The 14,214-nt window shown below is 44.0% G+C and overlaps 2 protein-coding genes across 4 annotated transcripts in view; one reads left to right on the forward strand and one right to left on the reverse strand.

Annotated features, from left to right (window-relative positions):
• itfg1 (integrin alpha FG-GAP repeat containing 1) overlaps positions 1-11,185 on the reverse strand; it is a 105,950-nt gene extending 94,765 nt beyond the window's left edge. The window contains exons 1-6 of the mRNA XM_028957059.1: positions 10,960-11,185; positions 10,425-10,509; positions 10,172-10,311; positions 8,884-8,941; positions 8,716-8,790; positions 8,523-8,617 (exon numbers count right to left, since the gene is read on the reverse strand). Coding sequence (XP_028812892.1) covers positions 8,523-8,617; positions 8,716-8,790; positions 8,884-8,941; positions 10,172-10,311; positions 10,425-10,509; positions 10,960-11,137 — 631 coding nt within the window. The 5' untranslated portion in view covers positions 11,138-11,185. The remainder of the gene's footprint in view (positions 1-8,522; positions 8,618-8,715; positions 8,791-8,883; positions 8,942-10,171; positions 10,312-10,424; positions 10,510-10,959) is intronic.
• Positions 11,186-11,392: 207 nt separating this feature from the next.
• phkb (phosphorylase kinase, beta) overlaps positions 11,393-14,214 on the forward strand; it is a 64,962-nt gene continuing 62,140 nt past the window's right edge. For 2 of the 3 annotated variants that reach the window (XM_028955730.1, XM_028955731.1), the window contains exon 1: positions 11,399-11,490. In XM_028955730.1, coding sequence (XP_028811563.1) covers positions 11,427-11,490 — 64 coding nt within the window. In that variant the 5' untranslated portion in view covers positions 11,399-11,426. Of the gene's footprint in view, positions 11,491-12,482; positions 12,574-14,214 lie in introns of all 3 variants that reach the window. The other variant, XM_028955729.1, reaches the window with a different exon arrangement.

Here is a 14,214-nt window from a genome sequence, read left to right on the forward strand (position 1 = left end):
TCATAGATAATCTAACAGTGAAATATAGCTGAATAAAGATACCGTTCCCTTACTCAATACCCCAACCCCTTATAATAGTGAAGTGATTGTCATTGTGATACACAGCAGCACAGCACACAGTGAAATTTGTCCTCTGCATTTAACCCATCACCCTGAGTGAGCAGTGGGCAGCCATGACAGGCACCCGGGGAGCAGTGTGTGGGGACGGTGCTTTGCTCAGTGGCACCTCAGTGGCACCTCGGCGGATCGGGTTTCGAACCGGCAACCTTCTGATTACGGGGCCGCTTCCTTAACCGCTAGGCCACCGCTGCGCCTTGTATAATAACCACATATACAAGCCAGGTAAAGAAATTACATTACATTACTGAAAACTTAGTGGGTAGAACCAACTGGTTCCCCCCCACCCCATATCAACACTTGTGTCTGGCCTACACATGAGCAAAACACCATTATATTGTCCATATTCCAGCCAGGAAAAAGTGACCTTTGAAGGTCCCATGACATGATTTTTTTTTTTTATTAGTCAGAATCATGTTAATTGGCCAAGTTGCATAATATGTTTATACCATTTATAAATATATACTGAATATAAATATATGTATGAATATATATAGGTCTATACATAGGAATGTCCATAGTGTGTATAAATGAACAATGACTGTACAATATAATAGACAATCTTATAAACAGAGTGTACATAAAGTGCAGTGCAATGTTAAAGGAGACGGTGACTTATATCAGACTTGTTGGTCCCCTAATATTGTATCTGGAGTCGCTTTCCGGATTTCAGCCCCACAATGAGATTTCCCAGGACGCGCTGTTTCGGTGTCTGTAGAACTCGTATTAATGTTGAATAATCTCACCAAATCACATTTTCATAATAGGGGACCTTTTTTGGGGACCAGTGACCCTGGCCACACGCTCATCCCAGATGCAAACTGGCCGGAGAGAATTAGAGGGAAAACGACATGTGCCAATGTTCCCCGCCGTAATTTTCTTGTTCAGGCTTGTTAATAATAAAAAAAAAAAACGGCTACAGCTTCTACACATGTTCCTTTCAATTCCCCGTCTGCGGGCTCAGAAGCGTGAGCGATGTTTCGCGGAGGGAGGGGAGTGCATCCCTTCAAAGCCGCCAGCGCCAGCAGTCGAGGGGAGCGGCAAATTTGGGGCAGGAGAAAAAATAGTTAAAGCATATAAATAAATCCCACATAAGCCCATATGTTCGCCGTGAGCCTCCAACCCGAAAGATTTTCAAAGCGCCTCGTTCACGGAAATAACGGGGCGGCGAGGGGAGGAAAATGGAAAAGATGCTATTCCGAGGGAAAATAATCTCATAATACCATTAAGGGCACAACGTAGGTGCAGCACGGGGGATTACGGCGGCCCCACAAAAAAATGTCCGATTCCACCGCCACTCCAACCAGAACGGGAAAACACCGGAGTAACGCGGCCCAGCACAACGCGGTAACAAGCTTAGGCTCTGAGCTGATGGGGTGTTGAGCGTGCTCTGCCACGTGTGTGAAATATGATTCCCAACAACACACAATGTGACGAGAGGACAATAAAAAAATTATTATTATTTTCGACTGTTGCCTTTGCCAATGAGATGCAAAAGCCCATTGGGCAAATGTTTGATTTAAATGCTATTTGAGTGGGGAAACTCATTAAATGAAATGCAAGCTAGACAAACGGAAATGACAATGCCTCAAAAAATTTGTCACAAATATTAATGGTTGAGCCTGTATGCATGATTGACGGCTGTCACACGTCCGACTTCCTCATACTGGAGGATTTAAACCCGCTCCGGTCAATACTTTCCCTACACTCCTAATACTCCTGTGCACAAACGTGACCACTGCAACAAAAACCAACGTATCAGCGCTTTTTCACGTAAAATAGCGACTGTGACATGAGTGAATATTCCCAATTTGATGAATTATTTTTTTTTTCGATTTTACTGATATAGCAATAATCACTTCTCAAAAAGACTATGATTAGCTACACTCTCGAAATCAACAGTAATGCAACACTGAGTGTCACGCGACGCAATTTCTCATCTCATTTCCTGCTTCTGCTACCACAGGAACCGTTTGAACATGTGAGAAGATTGAGGAATGGACCCCGAAGTGCACGAGGGAGAGCGAAACTCTCCTTCGAGATATTGATCTTCTTAAAAGGACACTTTGCATTAGCCATATCCACTAATTAAAAGAGGAACAAATATTATTGCGGCAGTTTTATTATTTATTTATCTTTTTAAACTGGCATTAATGCACACGGCTTAATTAGGTTTCTTTCGGGCAAACTCCATTCCTTATCATTAATTAGACTCCCGGTGCCCGGAGGAGGAAGATTAATACGGCGGCGGCTGCTTAGCATACTGGAGCAAACATCACTGCGCCAGCAGAGGCGAGGGTCCTCTGTCAGCCAGAAAGATCTCTCATCTATTCATCTGTGTAAACGGCTGTTTAAAGTAAACGCCGCAGTTATTTTTACATCAGCTGGGGGCGGGCCTTTCACTTCCCGATGATCAGCGCAAAATGCATGTGATATGATCACGGCGTCGCCTTTATTCTCCACCCTCTCCTCTTTAAGACCAATATAACCACTTAAGAGACACGCCATGCAGAGATTACGTTAAAGAGGTGGAAACAAACAAAAATGGACTGACGTATCTTCTTACGACCCAGAGCTGAGTAATCAATATTATTGAGGAAAAAAAAAAAAAAAAAAAAAAACCTCGACCCGCCTCCGATCAATAAAACAGAATCAATTGTGTAGAGCATTTCATGGGTAACAACTGAGGCTGTCGAGATTAAACGGCACTATTAATCATTATCTACGTATTCCTTTTTGATGCAGATGAATCACGTTGTCCGCAATGCACAATGGAGGAGCCCAGTGCAACGTCAAGTGGGCTCTTCCTTATTTGGTATTCTTTTACTCAATAATGCAATAAAGTGGCCATTCACATCAATGCAATGTCTGCAAATCATTTAAAGTCCAACTGCACCCTTTAGTCACATTCAACATTCATTATAACTCCAGAGGTTTTGGATATTGCATGTGTCTCTAACCTTGAGAACCCCAAAGGGCCGTACCCAGCAACTTAAAAGGAACAATAACAGACTTTATTTAATGTACAAAATAATTTCCATGGCTTTTCATGACCATATGTTCTCTGACATTTCTGTGCAAATTTGAAGAAAGAAAAAAAATAAACCACACAAAAATCTAATGTACCAAAATATTGTTAAACTAAGTTTATGGCAGCCCTGAAAAGCAGCTGGAGAGGTGGAGGAAAAGTGCTGGAACATGGAAGCAACGTGACGCGGTTCACTATGTGAAGCCAGCAAAGATACTACAGACCTGCGCTAGTTTTAAACGTTGTAGTTGTAAACGTAGAAAAACGTTTCTTGCGCAGCCTTATGGGAACTATGCACTTTATACGTCAGTCAGATTTATATGTTTATTTCGCGTGCCGAAACCTGGAAAATTCTCTTTTTAAATTCCATGATTTTTCCAATTATAAACATTGACCAGTAGTAAATACTGTGATTCTACAGACACTGAAAACCAGTCAATCAAATACATTTGCTTAATGGATTTAATATTTTCTTTTAATTGTGACACGTTAAATGTTTTTTAATCCAAAGAAAGGCCCAGACCTCCAGCCAGTAAGGTAGCTCTATGACAAGAAATCCTGAAGAATGTGAAGATGCTGCTGATACACGTAATTAAGACGTGGTCGGTCAGACAGGAACGCCACACAACACACGGAGGAAGCACTTCTCAATCCCAGGAGCAGCGCGGCAGGAAGCGCATCGCCCGCTCCTCCGTTGCCGCGAAACCGCAACAAATTTGCTTCCTTTACATTACTCCCACAATTAACTTGTCACTGCCGCAGACAAAGGTTGCCTAATTGACTGCGGCTTCGCGAATAGCGATGCAACGTTTCCAAGCAACCAGCCACGAGGCAGCCTCCGTCTCTTTTGTGCATAATGGCATTTATAATTATTTGGCAATTACCACCTGTTTTTTTTTTAATGAGCTCTCTGATGCAAGCCGAGGTTTAGCAGGAATATGATCAAGATGCGAAAATGCGATACCGATTCCTGGGGGCCGGCATGTCTGTAATGATATATGAATATATATGACGGGGGGAGGGCCTACGTGAGATTTCTCTGAACGTTCACGTGGAGCCGCAGAAGAGAGCCACACCCGCATCCACCGCCCTTCGGCACAGACGTTGGGCCAGAATGGTCCTGGACCCATAACCGACAGTCCAATTTAGAAACCTAAATGAGGCCTTGACACGGCCCAGAATGCAATTCCAGGAGGCGTTACTCGCAATCCCGGACGTGGGATGTTTATAGCTTTACGCAGGCAACTGAAATTGGGGGCCTGGGAGGGTAACGACCCCTGACAGTTCACCAGGAGCGAGGACGGGCGCTAATAAAATATCTCTCGGTGACCCGAAACGACACGCACACATCATGGGCATAATCGACATATAAATCCCACACGAAGAAGAAGAAGAAGAAGAACAGGGAAGCCTGAGCTTTCCAGCAATAGGAAAGCAGATTGACAGACATGCTGTGTTTAGACCACAGACGGAGTCTTTACCGTGTAACCATGGGAACAACATGACCCTGAAGGATTTTTATAGAAACCAGGAGCTTGTGGCAGGGAAAATAAAAAAAATGATAGGGTTGATAAAAGACGAGAGATGAGAGTGTCATTTCATGATCCTATCTGGAAATTCTGCACCAATCCCACAAGCTACGTTCCCCCACGCTCCGCCCGCATCATGCCAGCCAACCGTAACTTCCGGGCAAATTTCGCACTCTGTCCCTCACACTCCTTAATCTCCTCCATTCCCGCCAATCCGGGCAGCACCGAGACAGTCTCCACAGCGACCGGACAGCTTCCAGATGGTCTGGAGAGCGGCACGGCCGCCAGGCTCCCGACGACGGGGGCGCATGAGGAGTGCTGATCGTGGCCTGGGAGGTTTACCGATCCCCAGCGGCTTCACTCCACAGCGCCGGGGCCCGATGCACTGGTGCAATAAAGCTGTGGGTGATTTAAAAAATGACTGGCGGGCGAGATTGCTTAGGAAAGGAGGAAAAAAATAAGTTATAAAAAAAAAATAAAAAATTCTCATATTAAGTTAAAGGCCATCACTGATTAGGTCTTACGATTTGTTAGAATGACTGACAAGTGGGTTTATCGGCCTTTCCCTCTGCCAAAGGCGATAGCAAATCCATCTCCGCTGACTGTTAAAAGATGTCACTTTTGATTCATGAATTTCAGCCCTCCATATGATTTGACAAGAAGTCGCGGAGAACCCAGCAGCAGCCCACGCAGCAGCTTAATTATTCATCTTAATGCTGCAGTCAAGCCACAGTAGCCCAGTAAGCAAACACTACAGGGACACACCTGGGCCAGGTCACATGGACACTGCCGTCCCGTCGGAGCCTGCTCAAGAGCGGGGGGCCGGGGTTCTCCCTACCCTGATAAGTCAAGAAAAAGCAGCAGGGATTTATCCATTCAGCGGTGGAAGAAACGAGTGGCTCTCCCTTGTGTGTGTGTGTGTGTGTGTGTGTGTGTGGATAGGTTGTACATACAACTGAGCACCATGTGAAGAGTTAGTAAAGATTTGACTGCAGGCTCAGGCCAAACAAGAGTTGTTTCAGAACGCCATTTCAGAATATAAAGGCTCTGAATAAATCTTTCTCTGCAGAATGCATTTATTCTCGTCTCTGATTTACTCTGCGCTCCTAAATGAGAAACGCTTTCATGCACCAACCCCGGGCTTAAGCCCTCACACCATCTAATCAGCCTACAATTTTCAGATGTATCAGAAATAAAATCACACACTTACTTACATACTACAGACTAGGCTTATCACGATACTGAATTTTCAATCTCAATATTGATAAAGGTACTCAATAATACACTGCTCATCCTAGATATGAATTAATGAAATATTCGTATTAAATACTTTACATAGTTGAATGCGCTGACAACAAAATCACACATAAAATCACCATTGGAAATCAAATGTATCAATTGGTGGATGGAGCGAGACATGATGTCCCGAATGTGCTCAGTTGGGTTCAGGTCTGGTGAACGGGCGGGCCAGTCAGAGACTGCAGTCAGAGTCAGAGACTGCTGACACGCTCCACCAACATGAAGTCTAGTATTGTCTTGCATTACGAGGAACCCAGAACCCACCACACCAACATATAGTCTCACAAGGGGTCTGAGGATCTCATCCTGGTACCTCTGGTACGGGCTACCTCTGGCGAGCACATGGAGGGCTGTGCGGCCCGCCCCAGAGAATTGCCACCCCACACCATTACTGACCCAGTGCCAAATCAATCATGCTGGAGGATGTTGCAGGCATCAGAACGATCTCCATGGTGTCTCCAGACTATATCTCACCTGTCACATGTGCTCAGTGTGAACCTGCTTTCATCTGTGAAGAGCACAAGGTGCCAGTGGAGAATTTGCCAATCTTCTCTGGCAAATGACAAACATGCTGCACGGTGTTGGGCTGTAAGCACGACCCCCACCTGTGGATGTCGGGCCCTCATACCGCCCTCATGGAGGATGATTCTGACAATTTGAGCAGACACATGCACATTTGTGGCCTGCTGGAGGTAATTTTGCAGGCCTCTGGCAGTGCTCCTCCTGTTCCTCTTTGCACAAAGATGGAGGTAGCGTCCTACTGCTGGGTTGTTGCCTCGGCCACGTCTCCTGATGTACTAGCCTGTCTCCTGCCTCCATGCTCTGGACACCATGCTGACTGACACAGCAAACATTCTTGCCAGAGCTCTCATTGATGTGCCATCCTGGATGAGCTGCACTACCTGAGCCACTTGTGTGTGTTTGTAGACTCCGTCTCATGCTACCACCAGCACCGCCAGCCTACAAAAGTGACCAAAACATCAGCCAGAACGCAAAAAGGAACTGAGAAGAGGTCTGTGGTCACCACGTGCAGGGCCACGCCTTTATTGGGGATGTCTTGCTAATTGCCTATAATTTCCACCTGTTGTCTACTCCATTTGATTGTCAGTCAGTGTTGCTTCCAAAGTAGACAGTTTGATTTGACAGACGTGTGACTGACTTAGAGTTACATTGTGTTGTGTAAGTTTTTTTGAGCAGTGGACTTTTGATTACAGGGGGAGGGGAAAGAAAAAAGAAAAAAAAAAAAAACAACAACACAGGAACTGGGGCAGTGGTGGCCTCACTGCTCCTCGGGCGCCACTGCTCACTCAGGGTGATGGGATAAATGCAGAGGACAAATTTCACTGTGTGCATGGTGTGATGTGCTGCTGTGTATCACATGTGTCAATCACTTCACTTTTTAACTATAAATAATTTATCAATTTAATTATATTTTAAATAAATAAAGAATATAAAAATATGTTAATAAAGCCAGAAAACCATATTTTAATAGATTTGTAAAAAAAATAAATCATAATAATGGAATTAATAAATAAACAAATAAATTATTAAAATTTTTGAGCAAAAAAAAAAAAAAAAAAAAAAACGTCTTGGTGTAGTCTGCCAGTGATTTCCATGAACTGGCAAACTGGAAATTAAGTTTTGATAACAGTGCAAACGCCTGGGGAGCAGTGTGTGGGGGGGCGGTGCTTTGCTCAGTGGCACATCAGTGGCACCTTGGCGGATTGGGACTCGAACAGTCAACCTTCTGATTACCGGGCCACTACCTTAACCGCTAGGCCTCCACTGCCCTTTTTGACATTCCTACAGACGTCTTTTAATCAAAGTTACCTTAGCTTGTTTCTCTATTCTATGGTATTCATACAGAACATTATGGTTTTCATGTGTGTTTTTTCCCCACCAACATATCCTTAAACCCTTACACCACAATGGATGTGACTGATATCTTTGCTGACTGGTGTATTAAACAGGAGCTTAGCTAAAGAGCAGTGCACCCGAGGCATGAAGCATGAATAAACTCAAAGGGTGGTATAATACCGCCAATCACCCTACATCTGCAGATCCAGTCAGGGTCACAGGAAGGCTGGAGCCTTTCAGAACAACGCTTCTGGCACAAGGCCGGAATGTTTGCCCTCACTCTCACAGTGATTCAGAATTTGTTACTTAATAGCGACTGCCTTTGGACAGTGGGAGGAAAACGGAAAATACAGAGGAATCCCTCAGGCGGAAAATGCTCGAAAGCGTCTAAACTTTTAAGCACGGGCTGGAGATAATTTCCCACATCATGCTGCCAAATAATCGGTGCAAAGCTACTAAATTAAATGAACTAAAGTCTATGACCTACTTGAAAAAGAAGACAAGCATTTGCCCTTCAAATATCTTTATTTGCTCGCTGTGAATCAGTCATTCTCACCCTAAAGTCATAATTAAAGAAATCCCATGAGGGCCATCTGTGATGAAATGAACCCTATTACTTTACTTGCACTTGCTAAATCTAAACGCAGCAAAGCTCATCAACGCAAAAAGACAGAGATTAGAGTGTGACTTACCAGCAGTGAAGTCTTTATTGAGGTCGATGAAGGCATTGGAGTGGGGGATGCGCATGTCAACACGGGAACCAAGAGCTTCCTGACAGACCACTTTCCTAGAGATTAAATACATGGATTTCATTCGCTTTAAATGACTCAACGAAGGCCAATCAGGAAACAGAGCAGAGATCATTTGTACAGGCCTGCCACGTACCTCTGAGTGAGATAGCAGACCTCTGTGGCATCCTTGACAGCTCCAAAAATGTCTGGAATCATGTCACCATTAAAACTGATGGCATGGACAAACGGACGAAACAAAACAAAAGTATATTAGTCAGAGAAGAGAATTCAGGCTGTAAAATCTCCCAGCCCATTAACTTACTCCATCACCAAAGGCTGATCCACAAAGGTCTTGTTAAGGGTCACCCGTGAATTCTTCTCTGTGAATGGAAACACAAAAATATTATATATGCATGTATAATATTTAGCTTGCCTGTGCACTGAGCATTTACATTTACATTTATGGCATTTATCAGACGCCCTTATCCAGAGCGACTTACAATCAGTATTTACAGGGAGAGTCTCCCTGGAGCAACTTAGGGTTCAGTGTCTTGCTCAGGGACACAATGGTAGTAAGTGGGATTTGAACCTGGGTCTTCTGGTTCATAGGCGAGTGTGTTACCCACTAGGCTACTACCCCCCTGAGCAATAAGTAAGTGTCCCCTAATTCTGTATCTGAAGTCTCTCAGCCTTGATGCAGAATACCAGCCACTTTGATCCAGTCCCACAATGGGAATTGCCCAGGATGTGATGATTTGGTGTCTGTAGCTTTAAATGCTAATGAGGATGAGAGAGACGGAACGAGGAGGTGAGCGACCTATAGAAGTGGAGTGGGCATTCGTGGAAATTACCTCATCAACCACAACGTTTGCTGTGTCTGCATTTTTCTAGAAAAAATAAAATGAACTCACTGGTTCTTCAGAGTCTCGCATGATGGAACTAAAAAGCGTTTTTGATTATTTTCTTTAAATTAAGTTAAGTGAAGTGATTGTCACATGTGATACACAGCAGCACAGCACACGGTGCACACAGTGAAATTTGTCCTCTGCATTTATCCCATCACCCTGAGTGAGCAGTGGGCAGCCATGACCGGCGCCCGGGGAGCAGTGTGTGGGGACGGTGCTTTGCTCAGTGGCACCTCAGTGGTACCTTGGCAGGTCGGGTTTCGAACCGGCAACCTTCTGATTATGGGGCCGCTTTCTTAACCGCTAGGCCACCACTGCAATGCTTCGCTCATTTGGAAGCGATGACGGTCGGTGGAGATAATGTTTTAGGGGAGGGGCAGGAAATTCCCTGGGTGGAAAAAGCATGAGAAACGGGAGGTAACCTTTCCCCTTATGACATCATAAGGGGACAAATTCCAGATCAGACCATCTGAGCTGCCGCTCTCTGAATGGTGAAGCGGAATGGCCAACACTCTTTACACCTATCGCCATTTCCAGCCACTGCAGGGTCATAGACAGTCCGGGGGGACTCGTATTACTGTTCAATCATCTCACAAAGTGTAGCTTTTAATAAATAATAAGAAGACGTTAATATCTGCCTTGTATCACAGTGAGAAGAGATTTTTCTAGATGTTCCACAAGTATTTCAAGATGAAGGTCACCCACCCAATGTTTGGTTATTTCCCCAGAATACAAAAACGGTTGTTCCAGCGCTGGCCTTCCCACGTGGGTAGGTGGTGAGGAGCACATCCATCTGAGAGTCCCCATCATAGTCTCCCGGCACCACGCTGCTGACAGTGACATCGCTGCGAGAAAGCAGGATTTAAAACCAGTTAAAGGAACAGGTTTGCACTCCGGTCATCGACGGCGACATGCTGGAAATGCCATGGTGCATTCTGACTCGGAGCCGGGAACTCACTCTGGAAAATCTTCCTTGCCAAGACGCACTTTTGGCTTGAAGTAGGGTGGCTTGAGGTCAGCCAGGAAAATCACCAGCTCAGACCCTGGGACAGAAAACAAATGAAACATTTTTGTTCTTTCTTTCTTTTTTTTAAAGAATGACACATCACCTACCCAACACAAGCTCCAGGGCTATTAGTAACCTAGCAGGTAACACACTAGCCTATGAACAAGAAGACCCAGGTTCAAACACCACTTTCTACCATTGTGTCCCTGAGCAAGAGACTTAACCCTGAGTGTCTCCAGGATGGGACTGTCCCTGTCACTACTGATTGTAAGTCACTCTGATAAATGGCGTAAATGTAAATGTATAAAACAGGAATGTAGCTGTTAGCAGGTAGTCAGGTAACTCGGGCCACGCCCCCTCGGTACAGGAAGATAAAAGTATTTCGGTGTCGTACAGACCGGTGTCACGTTTACTCCTCGTTCGTTGCTTTTGTGAGTTAATAAATAAATGGGCATTGAATAAAGCAGCCTCGTCGAGCTGCGCTCACCCCCTCGGATGATGAACAGGTCGGTCTGCTTGTCCGAGTTGAAATCGCCGAACGCCGCCAGCGTGCCATGATTCTCCGACCCGAACAAGTCGCCCGTCACGTCTTGCAACGCAAGGCACACGCGTTGCCCTCGGAAGCATAAAACAACGGCGAACACGAAGGTGGAAGGCAGCCACATTCTTGCTGCCTGCCCAATTCAAACAACACGGGGCGGAATACTGCAGCCTGCTTTACGGCAGCGGCGAGCTGTCAAAACACCCGGCGTGGCGTTCACGAGGGAACAGAGGACATAACCAAACACCGAATCGAACGCTTTTATTTGACCACTAAAAATGTTTTTTTTTTAGTAGACAAACGTGTTTAAAAAAAAAAATCAACCATGAACACAAAACACGTCAAGCGCGGCATCACGTGATCTGAAGTTCCCGCTTTACGACACTGTCGCGCATCGTCATCTCACTGTAAACATGGCAAGCTTGGCAGACGTCGGCTGGAAACTGTTGGAGTTCAAAGCCAGATCGAAACGTTCAGGTTTGGTTTGTCGTGCCGCATGGCTGCTGTGCATTCGTGTGTGCATTTGTGCGCCGCTGCCGTGTTAAAGCGCTGTCAGCGCAGCATGCGTCCTGCATGTTTCCTGGCCGCGGAAAGGTCATGCAGTCAGGCTGTGCGCTCAGGCGATATTTTAAGACCAGCCACGCTGTCCGCACCCTGCGTGTGTGCGCGTCGTTTTAAACGCAGTAGATGTTTGTGTCGTGCTCGCCGATCAAAACGACTTAATCACTGCATCACACAATAACAGAAAATCACATCCAGTGGGCAATCATGCACTGTCTCCAGTGTAAGCTTGCTCAAAGTGCATGTCTGTAGTCATATGAGCTGAGGATCACATTATGAAACCATTGGGGAAAAGGAAGCATGACACAGTTGCAGTCTAATGATGCAATAACTCAAAATAATAAAAATGTCCCAAAGAGGCTCAGTCAAGGATCTCAAGGATCAAAGATCTCAGGGATAGGGCCACCCAAAAGTATAACCATAACCTATTTGCAAGACATGCGTTCTAGTTCTGTAGCCTTCATTGTGACATTAGATTAATTTGTGGTCTTTACTCATATTTGCTTTTCATGTACTAAACCAGGGTATGTGTTAAAATGCCATTTTGTGTGCTACATTTTACAGTATTTTACAAAGTAAGAAAAGTAAAAAAAAAAAAAGTTAGTACGATGTTATGAAATTATATTCGTAAATCCTTTCTTGTTGATCATAATGTTAAAAAAACTTACCAAGTGCACTACCCAGTCTATGTATTCTAAAAAAGTATTCTGAATAAATTACTTTTTCATGCATGGCAACAGAGCACATTACTTAACACATTTGAAGCGATGTTATTTTGCCCAACACTGATTATCACCCATGTGATTTGATTTCTTGTCTTCCTTCGGATCGATTGAGCCTTTTTCTGTAATTTTCCATGTAATCTGTTCATGTAACACTCTACTAACTGCTTCTGTGACCTGCTGTAGTGTTGTAATTTAGCTGAAAGAGTTCGACTTTTGAGCATGGGCAAGTCAGCAAATGGGGTTTCCAGCGGCCATCGGAAACTTCAGCGATACGGTAAGTTTTCTGTAGCCCGCAGTGGATGAAAGGTAGAAATCTGCAGTCAAAGTTGTAAGTTGTTAAGATGTCTTGACATTAGTACTCCAGCATGCTCACCTCTAACTCAACAATCAGTTTATCGATTTATTAAAAAACCTGATCTGAAATCTAATGGCATGGGCTCTCAATCGTGGAACGTGAAGTAGTGGCTTTGAATGAAATTGGGTTGTGGATTGTTGGGGATATGAACTTTATTCCTACAGATTTCGTGTTGGAATGATGCTCCTTAGATTTTTTTTCTCCTCAGTGCGCTTTGATGTGTTTCTCTTTTGATGTGACATATATATATACAAAATTGAATTAGATGTTTAATTAAATTTTAAATCAAAATTATCCCCAAATCCCTCTTTCATGTACACCTATTGGACTGTTTTCAAAAACCAGTCACTTTTTACCCTCTTCAGAAAATGAAACACCTTTTGTGTTTGAATAAAAAGGGAATCTTTTACCTGCATACTGGACCCCCTTATACCCAGATATCTTTTTTAAAATAGACGCCTTTGTCCCAGCTACTTAAAAGCTGATGGAAATTATGCTAATTTGCCTGGAAATGTGGATTTTCAGAACCTGAGGAATTGACCCGGGGTCAATCCCATTAAAATGCAAATCACTCCGAAGTTAAACGTGTCTGAAATGGTGGCCCATCCGACAGGGTTCTCCTGAAATTCACTTTGTGGCAGAGAAACGCTGAATTTACTGCCGGCAAGTTCCATTAGTTTCTGAATTTTTCTGCTGGCTTCTGTGAAATCGCACTGTGCGCTGTGGGTTTGTTTTGACCTTTCGGGTTTGATAAATGCCGCTGTGACATGGTCTGCATTTACTGCTGCTGCAATTTCAGCTGCATGGCTTTCTCCAGCGCTAAAGAGGGCAGTCAAATTTAGGACCTGTTAACATTTAGCCAATGCAGTGAAGCCAAAATGTGTTTCTGCGATGACAAGGACTGACTAGTTTTATTTTAACTCCATTTTAACTTTTCGTCTTTTTCGATTCCTACAGTGAAAACAAAATGAGTTTGTTCTAAAGAGAACAGACACCAAATGGCCCCGTATCCTTTATGAACCTGTTTTTTCATGTGTTGTTACAGCACGTACAGCACGTACCCAACTGAGGCCCTGAGTGCAGCTAACATACAGGGGTCATGATGATGCAGAACATACTGGGAATTTTTGAAGAGGCATTAATGAACGTGGTTTATAATAACCCCCCCCCCCAACTGTCACAAATAAAGTTTTGACTGTGACCTTTAAATAAGTTATTTAAATTAATAAATAAAGGAATAAAGATGTTTAATGGTTGAATATTGCAGACCAAACCACAAAAGAGCAGACAAAATTCTTTTATGAAACAAATCAAAAGCGGCCACAAAAAAAAAAATGGTGTTCCATTTGTTTGACGACAGAATAAGTATCCTTTTATGGATTTTAGTAAAATAGAGCAGGTGCAGAAATAAAGAATTTAAAGGGAGCTATTTTCAAAGCGGCACTAAGCTCAGTGCTATTCGCTGAACATGATGCTTGGTCACTACTGTTAGGCCAGTGACGACCTCAGCATCTATTTATGTAAATCCTGAGGACGCCTGACCTTACATTAGTGAACAAG

Source organism: Denticeps clupeoides, chromosome 16, assembly GCF_900700375.1.
Source record: "Denticeps clupeoides chromosome 16, fDenClu1.1, whole genome shotgun sequence".
Classification (NCBI taxonomy): Eukaryota; Metazoa; Chordata; class Actinopteri; order Clupeiformes; family Denticipitidae; genus Denticeps; species Denticeps clupeoides.